This window comes from Trachemys scripta, chromosome 4 (genome assembly GCF_013100865.1).
Source record: "Trachemys scripta elegans isolate TJP31775 chromosome 4, CAS_Tse_1.0, whole genome shotgun sequence".
NCBI lineage: Eukaryota > Metazoa > Chordata > Testudines > Emydidae > Trachemys > Trachemys scripta.
Window position 1 is genome coordinate 136,642,280 of NC_048301.1, and position 26,948 is coordinate 136,669,227.

At 45.8% G+C, this 26,948-nt stretch overlaps 1 protein-coding gene across 1 annotated transcript in view; it reads right to left on the reverse strand.

The window, feature by feature from the left end:
- The window catches only part of IPO9 (importin 9), a 182,091-nt gene that overhangs the window by 78,888 nt on the left and 76,255 nt on the right, over nucleotides 1-26,948 (reverse strand). Inside the window, 6 exon segments of the mRNA XM_034768831.1 lie at nucleotides 3,679-3,818; nucleotides 13,959-14,065; nucleotides 14,255-14,353; nucleotides 17,643-17,794; nucleotides 18,393-18,451; nucleotides 21,977-22,000. Coding sequence (XP_034624722.1) covers nucleotides 3,679-3,818; nucleotides 13,959-14,065; nucleotides 14,255-14,353; nucleotides 17,643-17,794; nucleotides 18,393-18,451; nucleotides 21,977-22,000 — 581 coding nt within the window.

Genomic DNA, 26,948 nt, shown 5'->3' on the forward strand with positions numbered 1-26,948 from the left:
AATCATAGACCCCCCCTATAACCTTAGATATTAAGGAATGAAGAGGGAAAGCTTGAGGCCACAGGGCCTTGTGCACTGCAACTAGCCTGTAAATAAGGCAGGTTGCTTCATACTAACCAGGAGCGTAAAGTCAGTAGATCAAAGTCTGAATGCTCACAAGGAACAGATCAACAAAGTAAAAAGGGAAAAGTCACTTTTCAGAATAGCAGCACACTTAAAATGTGATCTGCATGGAAGGGAAGAATTCTTCCTAACCACAGCCCCACACAAAAGTTTCCCTTCCCAGCATGACTGATGTTCTGAATCAGACTAACTGAAAAGCAAAATTTCCCTAAAAAATACTCAAAGAATGCACCCCAGGAAGTCCAGAGCTGTTGGAAGCCCACAAAGACCAGGAATTCTCCCTTTCTGTTTTGCCCCAGATTTGAGGGGTATGTACACTTCAGAATGTGATCAAGCTAATTGCAACCATATTATGTATATTCAGCCACCATGAATTAATAAAATAGAACACCACATAGTATAGAGTTAATTTGAAAGCAGGATTTTAGAGGCAAGGTCAAAAGTAACTGGCAGTTTCTGCTAACCAGAATGGGAGGAGGGGAAAGAAAAGTCAACAACAGACTGAAAACCTTGGGTGACAAGAACTTTGAATTTGTGCACCTTTGATATACAAGTATTATAATTAAGATAGTTAGGAATGTTTGTTGATAAGTATCCAGGGGTAGCCATGTTAGTCTGGATCTGTAAAAAGCAACAGAGTCCTGTGACACCTTTAAGACTAACAGATGTGTTGGAGCATAAGCTTCACATCTGTTGGGGTATGTCAATACTTACCTCCGGGTTCGGCCGTAAGCAATCGATCTTCTGGGATCGATTTATCGCGTCTTGTCTAGACGCGATAAATCGATACCGAAGTGCTCGCCATCGACACCGGAACTCCTGCTCCGCGAGAGGAGTATGAGGAGTTGACGGGGGAGCCCGCCTGCCGCGTGTGGACCCGCGATAAGTACCTCGTAATTCGAACTAAGATACTTCGACTTCAGCTATGTTATTCACGTAGCTGAAGTTGCATATCTTAGTTCGAACTGGGGGGTTAGTGTGGACCAGCCCTTAGTCTGAAAGGTGCCACAGGACTCTCTGTTGCTTCTGTTGATAAGTAGTTTATTGAAAGTTGGGAAAAGTGATGATTTAGTAGGGGTCATTATGACCTATGTGTTTGCAGAAGTTAGTTATAAAAGACTAGCTAATAGAGTCTATTTTGGAGCAGTCCTCTGAAGCCAGCTTGTGAGATGTATTTCCTGACACCTTTTCTCCCCAGCGGGTAAGCAACTGGCCACTCTTAATTACTGAATACTATTCCAGATTTTAGGAAAGTATCTGGGATGGTCTACCTATTGCTTATGTCTGTGTGCTTAAATCTAATAAAATGCAGTTTTAGATAGAGCACGCTGACTTGCATTAATCTTTTATCAGACGGAATTGCTGTGTTCCCATTGATTTATTACTGACACCACCTGGAGTGAAATAGTTAAGTTACCACTGTGGTGCGTTCTTAAGACCCTGGGTAACACCTGGATCACAACCCCTTCCCTTCCTGCAGTAGCCCTGGAAGTAGATAGGATCTCCACAGTGTCACGTTGATTAAAGAGGGATATAAAGAGTATGAATTGTATTGTTTTGTTCGAAAACAGCAAAATCCAGTATTTGTCAAAAAAAGGGAAAAACTGATAGGCAAAGAACATTTCTGGAAAAGAAACAAGGAGAAAAACAGTTAGAAACACTACAGTAGCTGGTAGGGAGTTTCAGACTTTGTTGCTGAATTAAACAAAATTGAACTTGAAAGCAGAAAGTCTGAAGAGTCTGTCTCCATCCACTATTCTGGACATCTAAAGCCACGTCTACACCCAGAACTAACTGACAACAGTAAAACCAGAGCCAGAACTGGTGGTACTATTTTAGTAAATTATTCAGTGCAGAGAAAACTTCAATGCCAAACCGGGCTGCCCCCATTGGCCCAGTGCGGGGTTGGTACACCCCATCCCACCATCGTCGGGTTTTCCTGCTAATATAGGGAGTTGCAGCAAGGTGGGCTCCAGTCTCCTGGCAGAGCCACGTAAACCAATAGTCTGTGGTCCCTGGGCTGGGACTGATTTAGTTGGGGATTGGTCCTGCTTTGAGAAGGGGTTGGACTAGATGACCTCCTGAGGTCCCTTCCAACCCTGATATTCTATGACACCCACAACTGGAGTCCTGGCCCCCTTGGACAAGACAGAACAGTGATCAGTCTGTAGCCACTGGGTGGGGCAAAACAAACAGTCTATGGCCCCTAAGCCTCCTGGCTGGGGCAGGTAGTAGCAATTGGGGGAATCAGCCCCCTGGGCAGAGCAAAACGGCAATCAGTCTATGGCCCCTGGGTAGGGCAAAACAAACAGTCTATAACCCCTACGATTCTGGGCTGGGACGTAGAGCAGACGAGCAGTCATGCCTGGTGGCCTGTGGGGGTAGCAGGGGAACCCGGCCCTGCCCTCTCCACTGGGTTCCAACCCAGGTCCCTATGAAGCTGGGGAACTCCCTGCTAGGTGTTCGGGCATCAGTTTCTACCACCTTCCCTGGGTCACTTCGTACCACAAGCTGCATCCTGGGCATCTCCTCAGCTGGCAGCAGCTTGGCTTCCCCGGCTGTCTCCACAGTCAGCAAGTCACCTGCAGCGTGGTCTGGGTCCTTGGGCTCTACCACTGGAGTGTCACAGGCACCTCTGCAGAAACCTGCAGTACATGTCCTTTCTCCTCCATAGCCAGCCCTGTCTGAGCTGGGCTGCCTCTTTTTATCTGGCTCTTCCATCTGGAGCATACGCAGCAGGGGAAAGGGGGCATGGCCTTCTGGGCTCACAGTAATTGATCCATCACCATTGACCCAATGCAGGGTTGGTACACCCCGTAACAGTGAAATCATCACTATTGCTTATCTAGTCTCTCAAACAGCTCACTTCTCCAATGAGAGCCTGGCATATTTAACACAACACACAGTTCAAATTAAGTAGGTCAAAATTACAGGATTGACCTGTTTTTTTAAACATGAATCACTTGCAGTCCATTTTAACAATTCTTTACGCCTCCTTGGGAAAGTTAAGATGGGAAAGTGAGCAGATCCCTACATAGTACATAATCAGCTAGAACACAGCCACGCCCATTATTGGTTTGAACGGAGACCAAAACAGATTAATTTAAAACTAGATGTTACAGCACCTCTGGGATTATTTTAAAGTATTCAAAGGATGCTACTGACTTTTCTGACTCCTTGTGAGTTCCCCAAGATAGTTTCCCTTCCACCCTCAGAGGATCCTACAAGTTCAGAGCCATCCACTTACACAAGAAGTCTCAATTGAAAGTAGATTGGCTTACATTAAGTTTACATTGCGTGTGGAAGGGCATACAAATACGATGCCCCTTTACCTGTGTAGTTCCCCCCAAATATTTCTGTGCAATAGTATTCCACCTTGTCAACCATATCAGTTCCCTCTCTCTCTCTCTCTCTATATATATATATATATACACACACACACACACACACACACACACACACACTGAGCACCTATATTTGGAAATGCTTTTCAATGGTTCTGGGCTACCAGATGCTCAGCAATTACCACTACTCAAAGCATTTTTGCTGACATACCTGACAGGCTGAGATCTGCAAGAACAACATTTGTCAGGAATCCATGCATATCAAAATGAATTCTACCATTCTTCACACTGTCTGTAATAACAGATTTCACAGAGCCCAGTGCCAACATACAAGCTTCATGTATCTTCCACCTACAAAAGAATTCAAATGTCATTAGTTTTCCCACATTCATTCTGAAATTTACATTTATTTTTATATATATTAATATATATACACACACACGTATAGTATGTGTACATATATATAAAAACCACGCGCACATGTATAGTATGTGTATATATATAAAAACCACACACACACGTATAGTATGTGTATATACATAAAAACCACACACACACACAGGAAATGATGAAAGTACCATCAAGGTTTTTTGATCCTAAGCGTCTTCCATCAGCTCACTCCTCTCCAAACAAAAATCTGACCCACTTAACCCTAGTCCCACTTAGATCTTAAACTTCTGACCTAGAATGTCTTTTCAATTCTATATACCAACCACAAAACTTAAAGAAACTGATATGGGACTAACATGCTAACTAACTAGTCGACATGCCAATAGATTTACTGTTCACATAGCATATGATCACATCTCAGCCATAAATTATGGTTAAGATAGGAAGTTGTCTTGTACGTTTAACCTTAACTATGTCCTTGTATTGGTAGCTACAGAATTTTTGTACAGAATTTTAACCTTAAATTACAGAGCTATCCCCGCAACTAATGATTATTTAAACAAAATTTTAGTATGGAAATTTCATTCATAGATTATAAAGCCTGTTCATCTCATCTGACTAGTCCTACGATTCTGACCAGGAAGAGGGATCTCAAGTGGTCATCTAGTCCAATCCCCTGCACTCATGGCAGGACTAAGTATTATATAGACTATCCCTGACAAGTGTTTGTCTAACCTGCTCTTAAAAATCTTCAATGATGGAGATTCCACAACTTCCCTAGGCAATTTATTCCAGTGCTTAACCATCCTAACAGTTAGAAAGTTTTTCCTAATGTCCAGCCTAAATCGACCTCGCTGCAATTTAAGCCCATTGCTTCTTGTACTATCCTCAGAGGTTAAGGAGAACAATTTTTCTCCCTCCTCTTTGTAACAACCTTTTATGTAGTTGAAAATTTATGTCCCCGCTCAGTCTTCTCTTCTCCAGATTAAACAAACCCAATTTTTTTCAATCTTCCCTATTAAGTCATGTTTTCTAGACCTTTAATAATTTTTGTTGCTTTTCTCTGGACTTTTTCCAATTTGTCCACATCATTCCTGAAACGTGGCACCCAGAATTGGACACAATATTCCAGCTAAGGCCTAATCAGTGCGGAATAGAGCAGAAGAATTACTTCTCATGTCTTGCTTACAATATTCCTGCTAATACATCCCAGAATGATGTTAGCTTTTTTTTTTTTTTTTTTTTGCACCAGCGTTACACTGTTGACTCATATTTAGCTTGTGATCCACTATGACCCCCACGATCCCTTTCTGCAGTACTACTTCCTAGGCCGTCATTTCTCATTTTGTATGTGAGCAAAAAACGGTTACCTACCTCTCATAACTGTTATTCTTCCAGATGTGTTGCTCATGTCCATTCCAATTAGGTGTGCTCGCGCCATGTGCATGGCAGCTGGAAGGTTATTCCCCTAGCAGTACCTGTTGGGTTGGTTCAGGACCCCCTGGAGTCACGCCTCCATGGCACCAAATATGGCACCGACCCACCGCCACTTCAGTTCCTTCTTGACGGCCATGTTCTGACGGAAGGGTAGGCGGGTGGGTATTGGAATGGGCATGAGCAACACATCTCGAAGAACAGTTATGAAAGGGAGATAACTTTTCTTCTTCGAGTGATTGCCCATGTCGATTCCATTTAAGTGATTACCAAGCTGAAATTTGGAGGCAGGGTCGGAGCTCAAAAGTTCGCTGATTGAAGCACCGCTATGCCAAAGGCGGCATCATCTCTAGTCTGCTGAGTAATGGTGTAATGCGAGATAAAGGTGTGGATTGAGGACCATGTCTCAGCCCTGCAAATTTCCTGGGTTGGAACCTCGGCCAGAAACTTTGCCGACTACACCTGTGCCCTTGTGGAATGCACTGTCAGCACAGGGGCAGGTATTTTTGCCAGACTGTAGCACGCTTGGATACAGGAAGTAATCCATGATGAGATTCTATGGGAGGAGACTGGAAGGTCCTTCATTCTGTCTTCTACTGCGATGAATAGCTTAATAGATTTTTGAAAAGGCTTCGTCCATTTGATATAGAAGGCTAACGCCAGGCAAACGTCCAACAAATTAAGTTTTTCCTCCCTGCTACTTTGCATGCGGCTTGGGATAGAACACTGGAAGAAAAATATTCTGATTAACCTGAAACTGGGAGACAACTTTAGGGAGAAAGGCCGGATGCAACTGAAGTTGAACCTTGTCCTTATAGAAACACTGTGTACGGAAGGCTCAGATATTAGGGCCTTAAGCTCAGACACCCTCCTAGCAGAAGTTATTGCTAACAGGAATGCCACTTTATGTGAGAGATAGACCAGAGAACATGTTGCATGCGGTTCAAAGGGTGGCCCCATTAGTCTGGAAAGAACCAGGTTAAGGTCCTAGGCTGGGATCGGCTGTTGTACGTCAAGGTATAGCCTGTCAAGACCTTTAAGAACACAACCAACTATCAGGTTGGCAAACACTGACCAGCCTCCCACGCCTGGATGGAAGGAGGGAATGGCAGCCAAGTGGAATTTTATTGACGACATAGAAAGCCTTGCTGCTTTAGGTGCAGGAGGTAGTCCAATATCACGGGTATTGACAAGAGTGTAGGAAATGGGAGATATTGCGAAGACCAAATTGTGAATCTTTTCCATTTTCCTAGTGGACGGTTTCCTACTGCTAAGGAGGACTTCCCTAACTGGGCCTGAACAAGCCAGCTCCATTGGGTTTAGCCATGGAGCTTCCACGCCGTGAGGTGAAGAGATTCAGGTGCTGGAGGCGGCAGTGATCCTGAGTTATCAGGTCTGGGAGCAATAGTAAGGTGATCAGGTTTTCCCCTGACATTTCCAGGAGAGACATGTACCAGTGCTCATAGGGTCAGGCTGGAGCTATCAATATCACCAAAATTTTGTCCCTTCAAACTTTGAGTAGCACCTTGTGAACATGTGGTATGGGTGGAAACGCATACAGGAGGTGTTCCTTCCAGGGAAGAACAAACGCATCCGTGATGGAGCCTGGGCTGTGACTCAGGAAGGTGCAGAATTGCAGGCACTTCCTGTTACGTCGCGTGGCGAACAAGTCTATCTGGGGAATTCCCCACTGCTGGAAGATGGTGTTCACGACATTCGGGCGGATGGACCACTCGTGGCAGTGAAAGGACCTGCTGAGATAGTCCACCAATTTGTTCTGAATGCCGGGGAGATAAAATGCCTCCAGGTGTATTGAGTGAGCTATGCAAAAATCCCACAGTTTGAGGGTTTCTTGGCACAGGGGAGAGGAGCGTGCTCCCCCCTTCTGTTTATGTGAAACATTGCTGTTGCGTTGTCTGTCATGACTGATACCCATCTCCCCTCCAAGTGAACCTGGAATGTCTGGCATACCAGACAGACTGCCCTCAGCTCTCTGACGTTGATATGATGTAAGAGCTCCGCTTGGGACCAGAGATCCTGAGCTCCCCAACCCATTGCTGACGCCTCTGTCACCAGTGAAAGGGATGGCTGAGGTCTGGAGAAGGGAATACCTGCACAAATCGCTTGTGGGTTGTGCCACCATAGGAGAGACTCGAGAACCAGCCGGGGTAGAGTGGCAACCATGTCTAGATGGTCCCAAATTGGTCGACACACCAAGGTTATCCACGCCTGAAGAGGTCTGAGCCTCAGTCTGGCATGCTGTACTGTGACAGGTCGCCCCCCTCCAGTACACCTAATGTACCGGGGTACCACTGAGCCCGCCTGTTCCACTAGCCTGTGCTCCCTTACACTGTCCTGCTGAGCCAGGCCTTCAAGCCTCCTCCAGCACACACACAGGTAGGGACACACCTAGCTGCAGAAAGAAACAGACATTGAAATCAGCTCTGCATGGGAAGACTCAAATAGGGAATTGCCCAGCACTGAAGTGCACACCCCCTCTGGAGTGTAAACTCCAACTTGTATTGTCTTGCGCTCCACAGAGAACTGTACAGAGTAAGCAAATAAAATTCACTCTTTCTCAATGTGGAGGAAGATATGTTTTTCCTAATGGGCCATTCAGACTGATTGCATTCTGTCTGGTGTGCATTCCCCAGGAGCAAACACTTTTGTAGTACAGATGTATAGTCAATATTCCTAACTTTAGATACAAAAATAAAACATGCATACCAATAGGATCATCATATTCAGGAAATCATAACCTTTCCAATGATATCTCACAAGACCCATTTTGCATAAAATACATCTTAGAGATGCTATAATCATATAACAATATTTCTAAGAAGAATATGGGGTGTAGTGTCACGTGTACTACTCCATGTGGCCAATGAGCTTTAGGCAATTCCTTGCTTTGGTGGTAGGGAACTGCCTGAAACCTTGTATGATGTCGCACAGGGTATGGAAATGCAGCTTTGGGAGATATGCTCTTGCCTGTGTTGAGTCCAACACTGCCCTTATGAACTCTATCCGCTGAACAGGGGACAGGGTTGACTTCTGTACGTTCAATAAAAGATTGCTCTTATGAGGCTCACATGCGCCTCCACTTGAGCTTTGGAGCAACCCTTGACCAGCCAGTCATCGAGGTATGGGAACACCTGCACCTGACTCTTGCGCAAGAAAGAAGCTACAACTGCCATGCACTTGGTAAATACTCAAGGTGCCACTGACAAGACGAAAGGAAGGACTGTGAACTGACAGTGATTGTGGTTCACCACAAACCTGAGATGCCTTCTGTGGGACGGCGTTATTGAAATATGAAAGTAAGCGTCCTTCAAATCGAGGGCGACATAATAGTCCCCCGGATTCAGGGAAGGAATAATGGAGGCCAAAGAGACCATGCGAAACTTCAGTTTCTTTATGAACTTGTTGAGGTTTAGGATAGACCTGAGGCCACCTTTGGCTTTCGATATTCAGAAATACCAGGAATAAAAATCCCTGCCCTTCAACTCCTGAGTTACCTTTTCCACCGCTCCCACACTTAGGAGCATGTGCACCTCCTACATGAGAAGCTGCTCGTGAGAGGGGTCCTGAAGAGGAAAGATGAAGAAGGGTGGAAGGGAGGGAGGGAGCTGAACTGGAAAGAGTATCCCCTTTCTACCGGGTGGAGCACCCAGAGATCTGATGTAACTCAGGCCCACGCAGGGTAGAAATGGAATAGTCGGCACGGGAAGGTAGGGATGGATGGGTCCAGAGTTTGGATTGGTGCGTTGCCCTCAGGCGCACCTTCCAAAGGTCTGCTTTTGACTTGAGGACTGTTCTGCTTGCCCAGAGCCCTGAGCCCTCCTTCTATTATTTCTATTACGCCTTCTAGAGAAGTCTTGCCTGCTCTGAAGGTGGTAAAATTGAGACGGGGCTGCAGTTTAAAGTGCCTCCGATGCGTAGATGGAGTGTGAAGCCCTCCAGTAGAGTAAATTTTTCTCCCAAAGACATCCAGCTTTTTTGCATCACTGTTGCTGGGTGATGGGCCCTGGTGTGCTTGGGGGGCGGTGGTGTATAAAAATGTTCGAATCCCTTAGAGCAGAAGTGGGCAAATTAGAGCCTGCGGGACCGTCCTGCTCAGCCCCCGAGCTCTGGCCCAGGAGGCTAGCCCTCAGCCCCTCCCCTGCTGTCCCCCCGCCCCCGCAACCTCAGCTTGCTTGCTCCATCGCCGGCGCAATGCTCTGGGCGGCAGGGCTCTGAGCTCCTGGGGCAGCGCAGCTGCAGAGCCTGGCCTGACCTGGTGCTCTGTGCTGCGTGGCCCAGCTTCAGCTGGGCGGCACGGCTGTAGCACCGCCAGCCACCGGTGCTCCAGGCAGTGCGGTAAGGGGGCAGAAAGCAGGGGGGTGTTGGATAGAGGACAGGAAAGTTCGGGGCGGTGGTCGGGGGCAGAGGTGTGGATAGGGGTCGGGGCAGTTGGGGGGAATAGGGGGTTGAATGGGGGCAGGGGTCCTGGGGGGGGGTGTCCATCAGGAATGAGAGGAGAGGTTGGATGGGGCGATGGGGGTCCAGGGGCGGTCAGAGGACAGGGAGCGGGGGGGTGTGGATGGGGCAGGGGTCCCATAGGGGCCGTCAGGGAACGGGGGGGTTAGATGGGGCAGAAGTCCTGGAAGGATTGCGGGGGCAGATAGGAGGTGGGGGCCGGACCACGACCCCCTCCCCTAACTGGCCCTCCATACAATTTACAAAACCCGATGCAGCCCTCAGGCCAAGAAGTTTGCCCGCCCCTGCCTTAGAGGAAATGAAATAATTTCTCTAGGTTCTCTTCACTGTCGGTGGCAGGGAGGCAGGGGTCTGCCAGTGTCTTGGTGGTCTCCTGTATAGTTTTTATGAGCGGGAGGGCAACCCGAGAGGGGCTCGAGGGTGCCAGAATGTCCACCATGTGATCCAATGTCTCAGCCACCTCCTCGACCCCGATCCCCAGGTTCTGGGTCACCCTGCTCAGGAGCTGATGGAGGACCCTATTATCCTCTAGTGCAGGAGCCTGGGAGGTTCCAGCCACTGCCTCATCTGGTGAAGATCAGGACGAGGCTCTATCTGGGACCTGCGCTTGTTCCTGACCCTCGGCACCGAGGGGATCGTGTGATACCGGGTCTTCCAGTATGGTGACTGGACCTGCGCTGAGGAGGATGGTGGAGGCGCGTGGGATACTGAAGCCACCGACACAAACCTCCTAGACTGGGGACCCCCGGCTTTGTTGGAATGCCCAGGGAGTCTAAAAAGACCACTGCGTTGGAGCCTGCCATTGCACAGGCCACAGCATCAGGTGGAATTGCTGCCTCTCCCTGTGCCACCTCAATCGTCTGTGCTCCGATCTAAGTCGGCTTCGCCTAGACCTAAAGGACTCAGACTCCAATTGGGAGGATTCACTGTAGGAGGATCATGGGGGAGCAGTGCTGACCGATGCGGCTCTCCTGCCCGTCCGCTGCTAGAAGATGCCAGTGACCGGTGCCATGGGGATGGCAACTGGCGCAGTACAATTGCTGGCTTGCCTCGGGACAGCACCGAGTCTCTCGGGTGCCCTGTCTCGCTAAGGTGGAGAGGCGGTACCGTGAAGGCAATGAGCTCTCTGGCAGCCTCAAAGGTCACTGGCGTAGATGGCAATTACAACGCCTGCTCACGACCATCCCGGAGAGGGGAGTCTCAGGGGCCTGGACTCGACTGGTCCCTCAGTGGGCAGGAGTCGATGGAGCCCGACTAGGCAGTGCTGCGCTTAAGTGGCCCAACACGGGTCTCACTATGCCAGAGTCTTTCTGTGCCAGTCAGGACGTGGGTTAGCGCCCTGTGTCAGGCATCATCTTTTTATGGGGCACAAGAGACTGGAAACAGTGCCGCACACTGCCCTGCATGGAGCCCTTGTGCGGAGAACTCTGTCTGTGCCGAGGGTCTCTATCTGAGTCCCTACTCGGTGCTGAAACTTCTCGTGTCGACTCCAGAGCACTATGCACCGATGCCAAGGTGCTCGGCGTTCACTCAGCTAACCCTGAGTCCCAGTGGGGACTGAGGGCAGCTTCTATAAGGAGTATCTTCAACCATTGATCCCTCTTCCTTTTGGGTCCTGGGGTGAAATCCCCTGCAGATTCTATAACCGTCTTCTTGATGTGCTTCGCTTAGGCACTTTAAGCAGGAAGTGTGGGGGTCACTCCTAGGCATAGGTTTGCCACACACAGCGCAGAGTTTAAACCCTGGGGACCAAGGCATGCCCTGGTACTGGGGGGTGGACGGACAGGAGGGGGTACCCCCAGATGATATCTTATAAAAGACTAACTATATACTAACTACTACTATTACTAACTACTAATTTAACTATTTACAGGAGAAGTCTTAAGACTGCTGAGAGGTTTGCTGAAGCAAGAGAGAATGAGCATTCCGGCTAAATGTGACAGGCGGTAAGAAGAAACTGAAGTGGCAGCAGGTTGGCAGGGCCATATATTTGGCGCCAGGGAGGGAAAAACCTCTAGGGGAAAACCTTCTGGCTGCCATGCACACAGCGCGCACATACCCAATTGGAATCGACATGAGCAATCACTCGAAGAACTGATTGTTCCTTCCTTAATGGATTATTTTGCATTTGTCCTTATTGAATTTCATTCCCTCAGACCATTTCTCCAGTTTGTCCAGATCATTTTGAATTTTAATCCTAACCACCAAAGCACTTGCAACCCCTCCCAGCTTGGTACAGTCCACAAACTTTATAAGCGCACTCTCTGTGCCATTATCTAAATCATTGAAGAAGATATTGAACAGAACCAGACCCTCCTGTGGATAATACAGGCCTAAATTTTTTAAATAATCCTAATAAGTGACAGGGAAGTGCATCAACTGCCAGTGAGCTTTATGAAGCTCTTAATGGCCTTCACAACACCAACCACCCCCATCAGCTTCAGGAGATTTGCTGGGCCTCCCCCCACCCTCAGAATAGCAAGGGCCCCCCCGCCAAAGATTGAGTCCCCACTGTGAGCCATAGAAGGCTCGCGCCCACCCCATTAACCTAAAGACACTCATTTAAAAGCCTCCTGAACTGCATGAGCCTTAAGATGCTAGTGGGACTTTGCACACACCTCCTGCAAACCTTAGTGCATTCTTCAGGGGCCAGCCAAACTACCTCCCCCAGCAAGCCTCATTAAGGCAGTTTTCTCTCCAATGAACCCTGAGCGGGTTAGCACTGGGGCTGATTTTATTGTCACTCATTAGTATGTACCAAGCCTAATAAGGCTCCTAGGACCTTGGGAGTGGTATGAGGAACCCCAATGAGCCTACGAAGATTTGCAGGAAGTGAGGTTATTTCTCCTCTTAAGGCTCACTGATAAGCTTCTTAATATCTGTAGAAGGGATAGAATATCCTGCTGTACTGCCTCCCCATGTCCTCTTCTTCATTGTCTCCATGTTCTCACCCGCATATTCTCTTACTCTTTTGAACCCCATGCCCACACCACCCAAACACCCTCTTCTGGTTTTCCTCTTCAGTCCATAAGAAATGAGCACCTGAGGAGGTCTGCAGGAATGGTGGTACTGAGGCTACCAGGGGGTTGCAGGGCAGGGGCATTTCCACCCACCTTTAAAAGCTTAATCCAACAAACAATGTTAATGCTCACACTACACTTGTTCCTATGTTAGGATACAGCAAAAATCAGAAGAATTGTCTGTGAGGAACTTATCAGCCATCTCCATGTGATAACTCAAAATATAAACTTATCTTTCCCTTCATCATTTTCTTTTTAATTTATAAATATAGTCTTGGGTGTTCTTGGCTTTTTTTTTTTTTTTTTTTTTAATGACACTTAGGTTTTTAGGTTTTCAGTAGTTAGTTGGTGGCTTACTTTAAACTCAGAGCCAATGAGCTATTTGCACGTTACTATTTAAACTCCCAACTTTTAAAATTAGAATTTTGGACTTTCTGGACTAAGGCAAACCTACCTCAAACTCAGGCTTAATTTACCAATTTTAAGACAAAACATTGTTTTGCTGTGGGGATGGGTGGGGAACCAGAGAGGGCAATATCAGGCTTTCCAGAGAAATTCAGCTGAAAATTTAATTACAGAATGGTTACTGCCCCTTTCTAATATCCACTAAAAAACAACACTGAGCTAACACTATCTACACAAAACAGGATATTTATGTGACAATAAGTAGGTATCTATTAGACTGAGATGTCTTTTCTTCCCCTTTCTCCACCTAATACTGGCCGTTGAAAACAATTCTAAATCAGACGCATTCTAAATCAGAGGGGATAATGAAAAATCCACACACAAATAGAAACAAGAGGGGATATCTGAATTCAGCAGCAATGAAGAAGTCCACCCAAATTTATTTTTTATAACTCATCTGGAATTGTTGTAACCGGAAAAAGAATTTTAATCGAAAACAATTTCAGGGCTGACGTGCTGGCAACTGCTAGTTTATTCTAGGGAGAGCAGAGAACACTACTGCTATATGTAACTGTAGATATCTTTACATGGGTCAGGAATTTTTTTCACATTTTTGATTCTAACACAAAACCCACAAGCTCTTCGTTTTACCCCAGTTGCATCGCCAGAAAGAAATTACAATTAATTTGCATTATGTGCCTAATGCTGTGAGATAGCCCACCACTTATTCCATTATCATTGCTATCCAGATTGCCTGTCTCCTTACCAATGCTCAGCACCACTGTTTTTAGCCTGCTCAGCTTCCTGTAAGTGTCTCGTAGCTGCTGCAGCCAAAGCAGTTGCACTCTCATTCTGGAAATCAGCAGCTACAGCCTGGGTAAAAGAAATAATGACTGTCACTCTGTTTCTTTGTACAGGTGCATTTTAAACACTCTTTTTGCAGCTGTTATACTTCAAACTAGCCGGTACAAACTGTATGTAAGGGACAGTAGCAATTTTTGTAACAATCAAGTTGTAATTCAATACCATTTGGGTCCTTTAGACACAGAACACATTTCTTACCAGCAACAAGTCCTGTGCAGCAATCCTTACTGTATAGGAAAAAGTGTCGTCATCTTCATCCTCCACAAATTGCTGTGGATTTGCAGTCCAGACTTTTATCTGAAACAAAAGCAGGGGGAAAATCATAATAGTTCAGTGTCATCTGGATGACCTTGAACACTGGAGTGACAAATGGAATAAAATTCAGTAGTACCAAGTGCAGAGTCATGCATTTAGGGTCTAATAAGAATTTCTGTTACAAACTGGGGCTCATCAGGTGCAAGCAACAGAGACCTGGGAGCATGGGATGATCACAGGATGACTATGAGCCACCAGTTGATGTGGCCATGAAAAAGGCAAACATGATCCTATGATGTATTAGGTGAGGCATTTCCAATAGAGATAGAGAAATATTAATGCCATTGTACAAGGCATTAGTAGGACCTCATTTGGAATACTGTGTACAGTTCTCATCACCTATGCTCAAGAAAGATTAAACTATACCGGAACAGGTGCAGAGAAGAGCTACTAGTCTGATAAGGAGCGTGGACAGCCTATCTTAAGAGGGGAGATTGAAAGAGTTTAGCTTGTTTAGTCTAGCAAAACAAAGACTGGAAGAAGATATGATTGTTCTATAAACACATTAGGGAGTAAACACCAGGAAGGGTGAAGAACTATTGAAACTGAAGGCAAGAACAAATGGATATAAACTGGCCATGAAGAAATTCAGGCTGGAAATTAGAAGGTTTCTAACCATCAGAGGGTGAAGTTCTGGAATAGCCCTCTAATAGGAATCGTGGGGGCAAAATACTTATTTAGTTTTGAGAGAGCTGGACAAATTTATGAGATGGAAACTTTTTTAAAGACACCATAACAGAGGCTCAACTTAAATGTATACCCCAAATTTAAGAACATAGTAAGAAAACCTAAAAAGAGCCACCACGACTAAAAGTAAAAGAAGCAGTGAGAGGCAAAAAGGCATCCTTTAAAAAGTTGAATCCTAATGAGGAAAATAGAAAGGAGCATAAACTCTGGGAAACGAAATGTAGGTCCCTCACCAAAGGCTCTTAAGCAAACAGTCATGGGATAAGAGAGAAGGTTCTCTCATGGACTGGTAACTGGTTAAAAGATAGGAAACACAGGGTAGATATAAATGGTCAGTTTTCAGAATGGAAAGAGGTAATAGTGGTGTCCCCCAGGGGTCTGTACTGGGCCCTGTCCTATTTAACATATTCATAAATGATCTGGAAAACTGGGTAAACAGTGAGGTGGCAAAATTTGCAAATGATACAAAACTACTCAAAATAGTTAAATCCCAGGCAGACTGCGAAGAGCTACAAAGGGATCTCTCAAAACTGGGTGACTGGGCAACAAAATGGCAGATTGAATTCAATGTTGATCAATGCAAAGTAATACACATTAGAAAACATAATCCCAACTATATTTTTATAAAATTATGGGGTCTAAATTATCTGTTACCACTCAAGAAAGATCTTGAAGTCATTGTGGATAGTTCTCTGAAAACATCCACTCAACATGCAGCAGCAGTCAAAAAAGCAGACAATGTTGGGAATCATTGAGAAAGGGATAGATAAGACAGAAAATATCCATGGTACGCCCACATCTTGAATACTGCATGCAGATGTGGTTGCCCCATCTCTAAAAAGATATATTGGACTTGGAAAAGATTTAGAAAAGGGCCACAAAAATGATTAGGGGTATGGAACGGCTGCCCTATGAGGAGAGATTAAAAAGACTGGGACTTTTCAGCTTGAAAAAGAGATGACGGGGGGGGGGGGGGGAGAGATAGGATAGCGGTCTAGAAAATCATGACTGGCGTGGAGAAAGTAAATAAGAGTGTTATTTACTCATTCTCATAACACAAGAACTAGGGGTTACCCGATATAATTAATAGGCAGCAGGTTTAAAACAAACAAAAGGAAGTATTTTTTCACACAACATACAGTCAACCTGTGGAACTCCTTGCCAGAGGATGTTGTGAAGGCCAAGACTATAACAGAGTTCAAAAAAGAACTAGATAAATTCATGGAGGATAGGTCCATCAATGGCTATTAGCCAGGATGGGCAGGGATGGTGTCCTTAGCCTCTGTTTGCCAGAAGCTGGGAATAGGTGACAAGGAATGGATCACTTGATGTTTACCTGTTCTGTTCATTCCCTCTGGGGAATCTGGCATTGGCCACTGTCGGAAGACGGGATACTGGGCTAGATGGATCTTTGGTCTAACTCAGTATGGCCGCCCTTATGTTCTTATGTTTGTGACGGAGGGAGAGGGGGAGAAGGGCTTCAGCAATTACAAGAAGGTCAGAAAAGAATTCCCTTCCCCACAGTGTATTCTCGGAGGTTTTTTTTTTTTTTAAGTCTGCTTTCTCTGAAGCATCAGGAATGGCCATGACTGGAGACAGGCCACTAGGTGGGGTGAGCCAGGGCTCTGAGATAGCATCAACAGTCTGTCTCTCTCGAGTCCTTGTCTGGCTGATTCTTGCTCAAAGTCTCAGGATCTAACAGATTGCCATATGGGGGGTCAGGAAGAAATTTCCCCCCAGGACAGAATGAAAGTGACCCTGAGGGTTTTTGCCTTCCCCTCCAGAGTGTGGGTATAGGTCACTTGCCAGGATTATCTGTGTCTGTCTCATTTAATCATTACCCTGCCATTATCGGGGCCTCTAGCACTGGGTCACCTTGATCCCTCCTATTCTCTGCCTGTGGCACACAATAGTATAGTCTCCTGTGGGACTCATTTACTTTGGTCTCATTTCTGTTGGGTTTAGTGTGTGGTGCTAGGTGGCATTGGTGGCCTGTGATATACAGGAGATCAGACAAGATGATCTAGTGGTTCCTTCTGGCCTTAACCTCTATGACTAATAAACATAGGAAATAAACAGAAGACACCTATTCAGTTATCATGATTAAGGCTGTGAATCATTCACGGAAGTCATGGCTTCCGTGACCTCCATGAATTTTGCAGTGCTGGTGTGGCTGACCCCAGGACCACACCAGCAGCTGGAGAAGCCCCGGGCCAGCCGCTGCTCTGGCAGCCCCAGGCAGCTGGTCCCTGGCACTGCCCTGGAACAGTGATCCAGGACTGCTGGGGGACCCCACCCCCCTCAGCGGCAGTCTTCAGGTGCGCCCCCCCCCCCCCCCCCAGCAGAGAAGATTTAGTCACAGGTATTTTTAGTAAAAGTCATGGACAGGTCATGGGGCCGTGACTTTTTGTTTATTGCCCGTAACCTGTCCATGACTTTTACTAAAATGCCCGTGACTAAAAAATAGCCTTAATCATAACTCCTTCCCACCTAAATCCTTTCTAGTGCTTCATCTGCTAGTTTAATCTCTCATGTGAACAGGATTCCATTGTTTGCCTCTTTTACTTTCTACATGTTCACTTACCTGCTCCTCTGTGATCTGCATGTAGAGAATGATGTAATATATCAGCTCTGGCAAAGCTTTCTTCACTGTGCTTTTAAATTTGTGATTTTCCAACAAGGCATGTACAAACTCAAATATGCTGAACACTAGGTTTTCAAAGCCCAACACTTCACCTGAACAAAGAAACAAGGGGAAAGTTTCACAACTGACTGTGTCAAATCATGGACCTGCATAAATGACTGGCAAATATTAATATTACAGTCTGTTAACAGGTCAGGCAGGATAATCTCTGGTCTCGCTCCTGGGGTAGTGAGAGCTGGGACTACTGCTGAGACAACACTGTTCCACCTTAGGAGAAGCCTGCCACCCCTTGCATTTCATAGCACCCTCTTGGAATGATTAAGTGGCAACACTGTCCAGTTTTGACAGAAGTCCTGTGTTCTTCATGGCCAAGGAGATAAAAATTACACATATGGCCAGGGATTTTCTAACAGACAAGGAAATGATTGCATTTTTAAAAGAATGTAACCAGTGTCCCTTTAACAATAGCCTTACTCTTCAATGCTAGCCGGAAAATCAATGAATCCTTTGGTGTAACTCACAGAACGTCAAACCCCACTCCACCACCACAGTTGCATATAAGCGAACAGTATATACAGAAACAGGAATACAAATTTGTCTAGGTCATTGTTCTGAAATCAGTACTTGTTTAGATGCGTTTCCCTACTCTCTCCCTACAGAGAACAGAAGTGTATCATTACTAGCACTTACCATCAGAATCCACAGGGTCCTCTACCTCTTCTGTATAATTCACTTCTGTTCTCACATAGGTATAGCAAGTAGTTAAGTAAATAAGAGCAACCATTTAGCTTACACATTATTAGAGGATTGCTTCTATTCAGTAACAAACCCACTCAAATTATTAAGTCTTTATATGATTTCCTAAAGCAAATAAGTTTTCACATTACAGCAAAAAGTCATCATTGTATTTCAAGTAGAATAATTAAACATGAAATGTATAAAAGCAAGAGTAACCTGTATTAATTTTTCCAAGTAGATTTGTTAAAGACAGACAATATAATTATGTTCATTGACAGATTTCAGATGACATCTTTTGATTCAGTTTAAAAATCCACTGAGGATAGTGTGTGGATGAGAGAAGGTATGATCTAAAACTTCATTCTCACTAATGAGATTTTAATATCAATGGAACCACGGGGCAGAAAGTTTGGTTTCTAACTGAAAATTTACACCAGCAAAAAAAGGGGAGAAAGTCTAAGAGAAAGATCCAAGTTACAAGTCAAATTAAGAGTGATCCACTAGAAAATATTTTAGTGATACTGACATCCAAAACACCATTCTGTGAAGCTAAAACCTTCTAGCAATTCTTTTTACTCCTTTTAATCCTCTATGCTCCTAAACGTAGCTGTATACACCATCCAACATATAGCAGCAAGATTTTAGAACACAAGATGTTCCGATTAGCCCGTTACTCAATGATGGGGTGGGGGGGGAGACAATAACAGAAAATGTAGAAATGGTAGAGGTGCTTAATGACTTTGTTTTGGTTTTCACCAACAAGGTTGGTGGCAATTGGACGTCTAACATAGTGAATGCCAGTGAAAATGAGGTAGGATCAGAGTATAAAATAGGGAAAGAACAAGTCAAAAATGACTTAGACAAGTTAGATGTCTTCAAATCACCAGGGCCTGATTAAATGCATCCTAGACTGCTCAAAGAGCTGACTGAGGAGATATCTGAGCCATGAGAATTTATCTTTGAAAAGTCATGGAAGACGGGAGACATTCTAGAATACAGGAAAAGGGCAAATATAGTGCCCAACTATAAAAGACAACCCGGGGAATTACAGACCAGTCATCTTAACTTCTGTACCCGGAAAGATAATGGAGCAAATAATTAAGAAATCAATTTGCAAACACCTAGAAGATAATGAGGTGATAAGTAACAGTCATCATGGATTTGTCAAGAACATATAGTGTTAAACCAACCTGATACCCTGTAAAAGAGAGCTAACAAGCCTTGTGGATAGGGAAGAAGCAGTAGATGTGGTATATCTTGACTTTAGTAAAGCTTTTGATACGGTCTCGCATGACCTTCTCATAAACAAACTAGGGAAATACTACCAAGATGGAGCCACTATAAGGTGGAAAACCGTTCCCAGGGAGTAGCTATCAGTGGTTCACAGTCATGCTGAAAGGGCATAACGAGTGGGGGGAATCAATTCTGGGTCTGGTTCTGTTCAGGATCTTCATCAATGATTTAGATAATGACATAGAGAGTACATGTATAAAGTTTGCGGACGATACCAAGCTGGGAGTGGTTGCAAGTGCTTTGGAGGATAGGATTAAAATTCAAAATCATCTGGATAAACTGGAGAAATGGTCTGAAGTAAATAGGATGAAATTCAATAAGGACAAATGCAAAGTACTCCACTTAGGAAGGAACAATCAGTTGCACACATAAAAAATGGGAAATGACTGCCTAGGAAGGAGTACTGTGGAAACGGATCTGGGGATCATAGTGGATCAAAAGCTAAATATGAGAGTCAACAGTGTAATGCTGTTGCAAAAAAAGCGAACATCATTCTAAGATGTATTAGGAGGAGTATTGTAAACAAGACATGAGAAGTAATTCTTCTGCTCTACTCTGCGCTGAATAGGCCTCAGCTAGAGTACTGTGTCCAGTTCTGGGTGCCACATTTCAGGAAAGATGTAGACAAATTGAAGAAAGTCCAGAGAAGAGCAACAAAAGTGATTAAAAGTCTAGAAAATATGACCTATGAAGGAAGATTGAAAGAACTGGGTTTGTTGAGTCTGGATAAGAGAAGACATGATAACCTTTTTCAAGTACATAAAAGGTTGTTACAAGGAGGAGGGAGAAAAATTGTTCTTCTTAACCTCTGAGGATAGGACAAGAAGCAATGGGCTTAAATTGCAGCACGGACGGTTTAGGTTGGACATTAGGAAAAACTTCCTAACTGTCAGGGTGGTTAAGCACAAGAATAAATTGCCTAAGGAGGTTGTGGAATCGCCATCATTGGGGATTTTTAAGAGCAGGTTGGACAAACACCTGTCAGGGATGGTACAGAAATACATAGTCCTGCCTTGAGAGCAGGGGACTGGACTAGATGATTCCTCAAGGTCCCTTCCAGTTCTATGATAAAAGAAGAGAAAGACCATGCCTGGGCTATTGATATAAAGTGGCCTGGGACTCTGCAATCTCTAGAAGAACCATAGCCTCTCCAATCAAAAGGGTGAGTGTGGAATTCCTTCACTCACTTCTTTAACTACTACTGAAATATGGTGTCCAGTTCTGATGTTCACACTTTTTTAAAAAAGGTACTAAAATACGGGTTCAGAGAAGAGCTACAAGATTCTTCGACCATGGGATGGTGTTCCAAGAAGGAGGAGTGCTAGGCAGAGACAGGCTCCACCTAACGAAGAGAGGGAAGAGCATCTTTGCAAGCAGGCTGGCTAACCTAGTGAGGAGGGCTTTTAACTAGGTTCACTGGGGGAAGGAGACCAAAGCCCTGAGGTAAGTGGGGAAATGGGATATCGGGAGGAACCACGAGTAGGAGTGTGCAAGAGGGGAGGACTCCTGTCTCAGACTGAGAAAGCAGGACAATCAGCGAGTTATCTTAAGTGCTTATACACAAATGCAAGAAGCCTGGGAAACAATCAGGGAGAACTGGAAGTCCTGGCACAGTCAAGGAACTATGATGTGATTGGAATAACAGAGACTTGGTGGGATAACTCACATGACTGGGAGTACTGTCATGGATGGATATAAACTGTTCATGACGGACAGGTAGGGCAGAAAAGGTGGGGGAGTTGCCTTGTATGTAAGAGAGGAGTATGACTGCTCAGAGCTCCGGTATGAAACTGCAGAAAAACCTGAGAGTCTCTGGATTAAGTTTAGAAGTGTGAGCAACAAGGGTGATGTCTTGGTGGGAGTCTGCTATAGACCACCAGACCAGGGGAATGAGATGGACGAGATTTTCTTCCAGCAACTAGCAGAAGTTACTAGATCGCAGGCACTGGTTCTCATGGGAGACTTTAATCACCCTGATATCTGCTGGGAAAGCAATACAGCAGTACACAGACAATCCAGGAAGTTTTTGGAAAGCGTAGGGAACAATTTCCTGGTGCAATTGCTGGAGGAACCAACTAGGGGCAGAGCTCTTCTAAACCTGCTGCTCACAACCCGGGAAGAATTAGTAGGGGAAGCAAAAGTGCATGGGAACCTGGGAGGCAGTGACCGTGAGATGGTTGAGTTCAGGATCCTGACACAAGGAAGAAAGGAGAACAGCAGAATACGGACCCTGGACTTCAGAAAAGCAGACCGACTCCCTCAGGGAACTGATGGGCAGGATCCCCTGGGAGAATAACATGAGGGGGAAATGAGTCCAGGTGAGCTGGCTGTATTTTAAAGAATCCTTATCGAGGTTGCATAAAAAAAACCCATCCCGATGTGTAGAAAGAACAGTAAATATGGCAGGCGACCAGCTTGGCTTAACAGTGAAATCCTTGCTGATCTAAAACGCAAAAAAGAAGCTTACAAGTAGTGGAAGATTGGACAAATGACCAGGGAGGAGTATAAAAATATTGCTCAGGCATGCAGGAGTGAAATCAGGAAGGCCAAATCACACTTGGAGTTGCAGCTAGCAAGAGATGTTAAGAGTAACAAGAAGGGTTTCTTCAGGTATGTTAGCAACAAGAAGAAAGTCAAGGAAAGTGTGGGCCCCTTACTGAATGAGGGAGGTAATCTAGTGACAAAGGATGTGGAAAAAGCTAATGTACTCAATGATTTTTTTGCCTCTGTCTTCACAAACAAGGTCAGCTCCCAGACTGCTGCACTGGGCAGGACAGTATGGGGAGGAGGTGACCAGCCCTCTGTGGAGAAAGAAGTGGTTCGGGACTATTTAGAAAAACTGGATGAGCACAAGTCCATGGGGCTGGATGCGCTGCATCTGAGGGTGCTAAAGGAGTTGGCGGATGTGATTGCAGAGCCATTGGCCATTATCTTTGAAAACTCATGGCAATCGCGGGAGGTCCCGGATGACTGGAAAAAGGCTAATGTAGTCCCCATCTTTAAAAAAGGGAAGGAGGAGGATCCAGGGAACTACAGGCCAGTCAGCCTCACCTCACTCCCTGGAAAAATCATGGAGCAGGTCCTCAAGGAATCAATTCTGAAGCGCTTAGAGGAGAGGAAAGTGATCAGGAACAGTCAGCATGGATTCACCAAGGGCAAGTCATGCCTCACTAACCTAATTGCCTCCTATGAGGCGATAAATAGATCTGTGGATGAGGGGAAAGCAGTGGATGTGTTATTACTTGACTTTTGCAAAGCTTTTGATATGGTCTTCCACAGTATTCTTGCCAGCAAGTTAAAGAAGTATGGGCTGGATGAATGGACTATAAGGTGGATAGAAAGCTAGCTAGATCGTCGGGCTCAACGGGTAGTGATTAATGGCTCCATGTCTAGTTGGCAGCCAGTATCAAGCGGAGTGCTCCAAGGGTCGGTCCTGGGGCCGGTTTTGTTTAATATCTTTATTAATGATCTGGAGGATGGCGTGGACTGCACTCTCAGTTTGCAGATGACACTAAACTGGGAGGAGTGGTAGATATGCTGGAGGGTACGGATAGGATACAGAGGGACCTAGACAAATTAGAGGATTGGTCCAAAAGAAACCTGATAAGGTTCAACAAGGACAAGTGCACAGTCCTGCACTTAGGACAGAAGAATCCCATGCACTGTTAAAGACTAGGGACCGAATGGCTAGGAAGCAGTTCTGCAGAAAAGGACCTAGGGGTTATGGTGGATGAGAAGCTGGATATGAGTCAACAGTGTGCTCTTGTTGCCAAGACGGCTAACGGCATTTTGGGCTGTAGAAGTAGGGGCATTGCCAGCAGACCGAGGGACGTGATCGTTCTCCTCTATTCGACATTGGTGAGGCCTCATCTGGAGTACTGTGTCCAGTTTTGGGCCCCACACTACAAGAAGGATGTGGAAAAATTGGAAAGAATCCAGCGGAGGGCAACAAAAATGATTAGGGGGCTGGAGCAAGTGATTTATGAGGCTAGGCTGAAGGAACTGTGATTGTTTAGTCTGCAGAAGAGAAGAATGAGGGGGGATTTGATAGCTGCTTTCAGCTACCTGAAAGGGGGTTCCAAAGAGGATGGATCTAAACTGTTCTCAGTGGTACCAGATGACAGAACAAGGCGTAATGTTCTCAAGTTGCAGTGGGGGAGGTTTAGGTTGAATATTAGGAAAAACTTTTTCACTAGGAGGATGGTGAAGCACTGGAATGGGTTACCTGGGAAGGTGGTGGAATCTCCTTCCTTAGAGGTTTTTACGGTCAGGCTTGACAAAGCCCTGGCTGGGATGATTTAGTTGGGAACTGAACCTGCTTTGAGCAGAGGGTTGGACTAGATGACCTCCCGAGGTCCCTTCCAACCCTGATAGTCTATGATTCTAAGGTTTCATGGTCTAGAAAACCTGCTTTAATAAAGAAGCTTACTCTGTATAGTTTATCCAAAAGAAGATGTCACGTAACTACAGGGAAAAGCTATTAGATAGAGCAGGGGTGGCCAACCTGAGCCTGAGAAGGAGCCAGAATTTACCAACATACACTGCCAAAGAGTCACAGTAATACGTCAGCAGCCCCTCATCAGCTACCCTCCCACACCCTGCTACCTGTGCCTCCCGCCCACTGACAGCCCCGCCAATCAGCACCTCCCCCCTCTCCCCGTACCAATTGATCGTTTGTTTTGTGACATGCAGGAGGCTGGGTGGGGGTGGGGGGGTGGGGAAGGAGCGAGGGCAATGCAGGCTCAAGGGAAGGGATGGAGTGGGGGCAAGGCCTGTGGCAGAGCCAGGGGTTGAGCAGTGAGCACCCCCAGGCACATTGGAAAGTTGGCGCCTGTAGCTCCAGCCCCGGAGTTGGTGTCTATATAAGGAGTTGCATATTAACTTCTGAAGAGTCGCATGTGGCTCCGGAGCCACAGGTTGGCCACCCCTGAAATAGAGGGCTCCTTAATCTAGCAGACAAAGGCATAGCAAGATGTGACTGCTGAAGTCAGAAAAATCAAACTGGAAATAAGATACATCTTTAACAGTGAGTGTAACCAGCCACTGTACGAAGATATGTACCAAGATCTTGCCAGCAAGTTAAAGTATGGATAGGATGAATGGACTATAAGGTGGATAGAAAGCTGGCTAGATTGTCGGGCTCAAAGGGTAGTGATCAACGGCTTGATGTCTAGTTGGCAGCCGGTATCAAGCGGAGTGCCGCAGGGGTCATATCTTTATTAATTATCGGGATGATGGGATGGATTGCACCCTCAGCAAGTTCACAGATGACACTAAGCTGGGGGATGAAGTAGATATGCTGGAGGGTAGGAATAGGGTCTAGAGTGATCTAGACCAATTGGAGGATTCGGCCAAAAGAAATCTGATCAGGTTCAACAAGGACAAGTGCAGAGTCCTGCACATAGGACAGAAGAATCCCATGCATCGCTACAGGCTGGGGACCGACTGGCTAAGCAGCAGTTCTGCAGAAAAGGACCTGGGGACTGCAGTTGATGAGAAGTTGGATATGAGTCAGCAGCGTTCCCTTGTTGCCAAGAAGGCTAACGGCATATTGGACTGCATTAGTAGGAGCACTGCCAGCACATTGAGGGAAGTGATTATTCCCCTCTATTCAGAGCTGGTGAGGCCACATTGGAGTACTGCATCCCGTTTTGGGCCCCCCATTACAGAAAGGATGTGGACAAATTGGAGAGAGTCCAGCGGTGGGCAATAAAAATGATCAGGGGGCTGGGGTACATGACTTACGAGAAGAGGCTGACGGAACTGGGCTTGTTTAGTCTGCAAAAGAGAAGAGTGTGGGGGGATTTGATAGCAGTCTTCAACTACCTGAAGGGGGGTTCCAAAGAGGATGGAGCTCAGCTGTTCTCAGTGGTGGCAGATGACAGAACAAGAAGCAATGATCTCAAGTTGCAGTGGGGGTGGTCTAGGTTGGATATTAGGAAACACTATTTCACTAGGAGGGTGTGAAGCACCGGACTGGTTACCGGACCAGGCGGCATGGCCGCATGTTCCAGCGGGCTAGGCCGGGTGGCACGGCCACAGCCTGCTCCGGCGGGCCAGGCGGCGTAGTCACAGATTGTTCTGGGTGGCGGGGCCAAGCAGCACGGCTGCAGCCTGTTCTGGGTGGCGGGGCCAAGCAGCACGGCTGCAGCCTGCCAGTCCCGGAGCTGCAGCTGCTTCGGAGGCTGTGGGGAGAGCATCGTGGCCAGAAGCGGAGAGACTCTGGCCCCGCCTCTTCCCTTCTGGCTCTGCTGCCTCTCCTTGCTCCCTCCGTTGGTGGGAGAAGCTGTGTCCCACCTCTCCTTCACTATACCCATTCATAAGCCAACCCCCTTCTCTGGTGCTTCCCTTTTTTACTAAAAAAATTCAGCTTATGAATGAGTATATACAGTAAATGTCTGTCTGGTGATGTTCTCCTAATACAGCATGGCAAGAAAATCCTCCAAATATTCATGATCAACCTGTTGAATTGAAGATATTTATGAAGTCATTGGGAAGTGAACTATCTGCTTCAATTACCTTTGGTAAATTAAATAACCAAACAATCATTCATTTTCTGATGTAGCTGTAAAATTAATCTGAAAATTTTTCAAAATAAATCACTGTTTAAAAATGTATAGTGTGTACCTTCTAAAAATGAAACCTACCTCTATCTCTGAGTTGTGAAGAATATGTATTACGGTTATAACAACCAACAAGAATGCACTTTTATGTAAAAAACCATGATTAAATGGAGTCTTCCTGACTAGTGATTTAAATATCTGCATCCGAGGGTGCTAAAGGAGTTGGCGGGTGAGATTGCAGAGCCATTAGCCATTATTTTTGAAAACTCATGGCGATCGGGGGAGGTCCCAGATGACTGGAAAAAAGGCTAATGTAGTGCCCATCTTTAAAAAAGGGAAGGAGGAGGATCCGGGGAACTACAGGCCAGTCAGCCTCACCTCACTCCCTGGAAAAATCATGGAGCAGGTCCTCAAGGAATCAATTATGAAACATTTAGAGGAGAGGAAAGTGATCAGGAACAGTCAGCATGGATTCACGAAGGGGAAGTCGTGCCTGACTAACCTAATTGCCTTCTATGATGAGATAACTGGCTCTGTGGATGAGGGGAAAGCAGTGGATGTGTTATTCCTTGACTTTAGCAAAGCTTTTGATACGGTCTCCCACAGTATTCTTGCCGCCAAGTTAAAGAAGTATGGGCTGGATGAATGGACT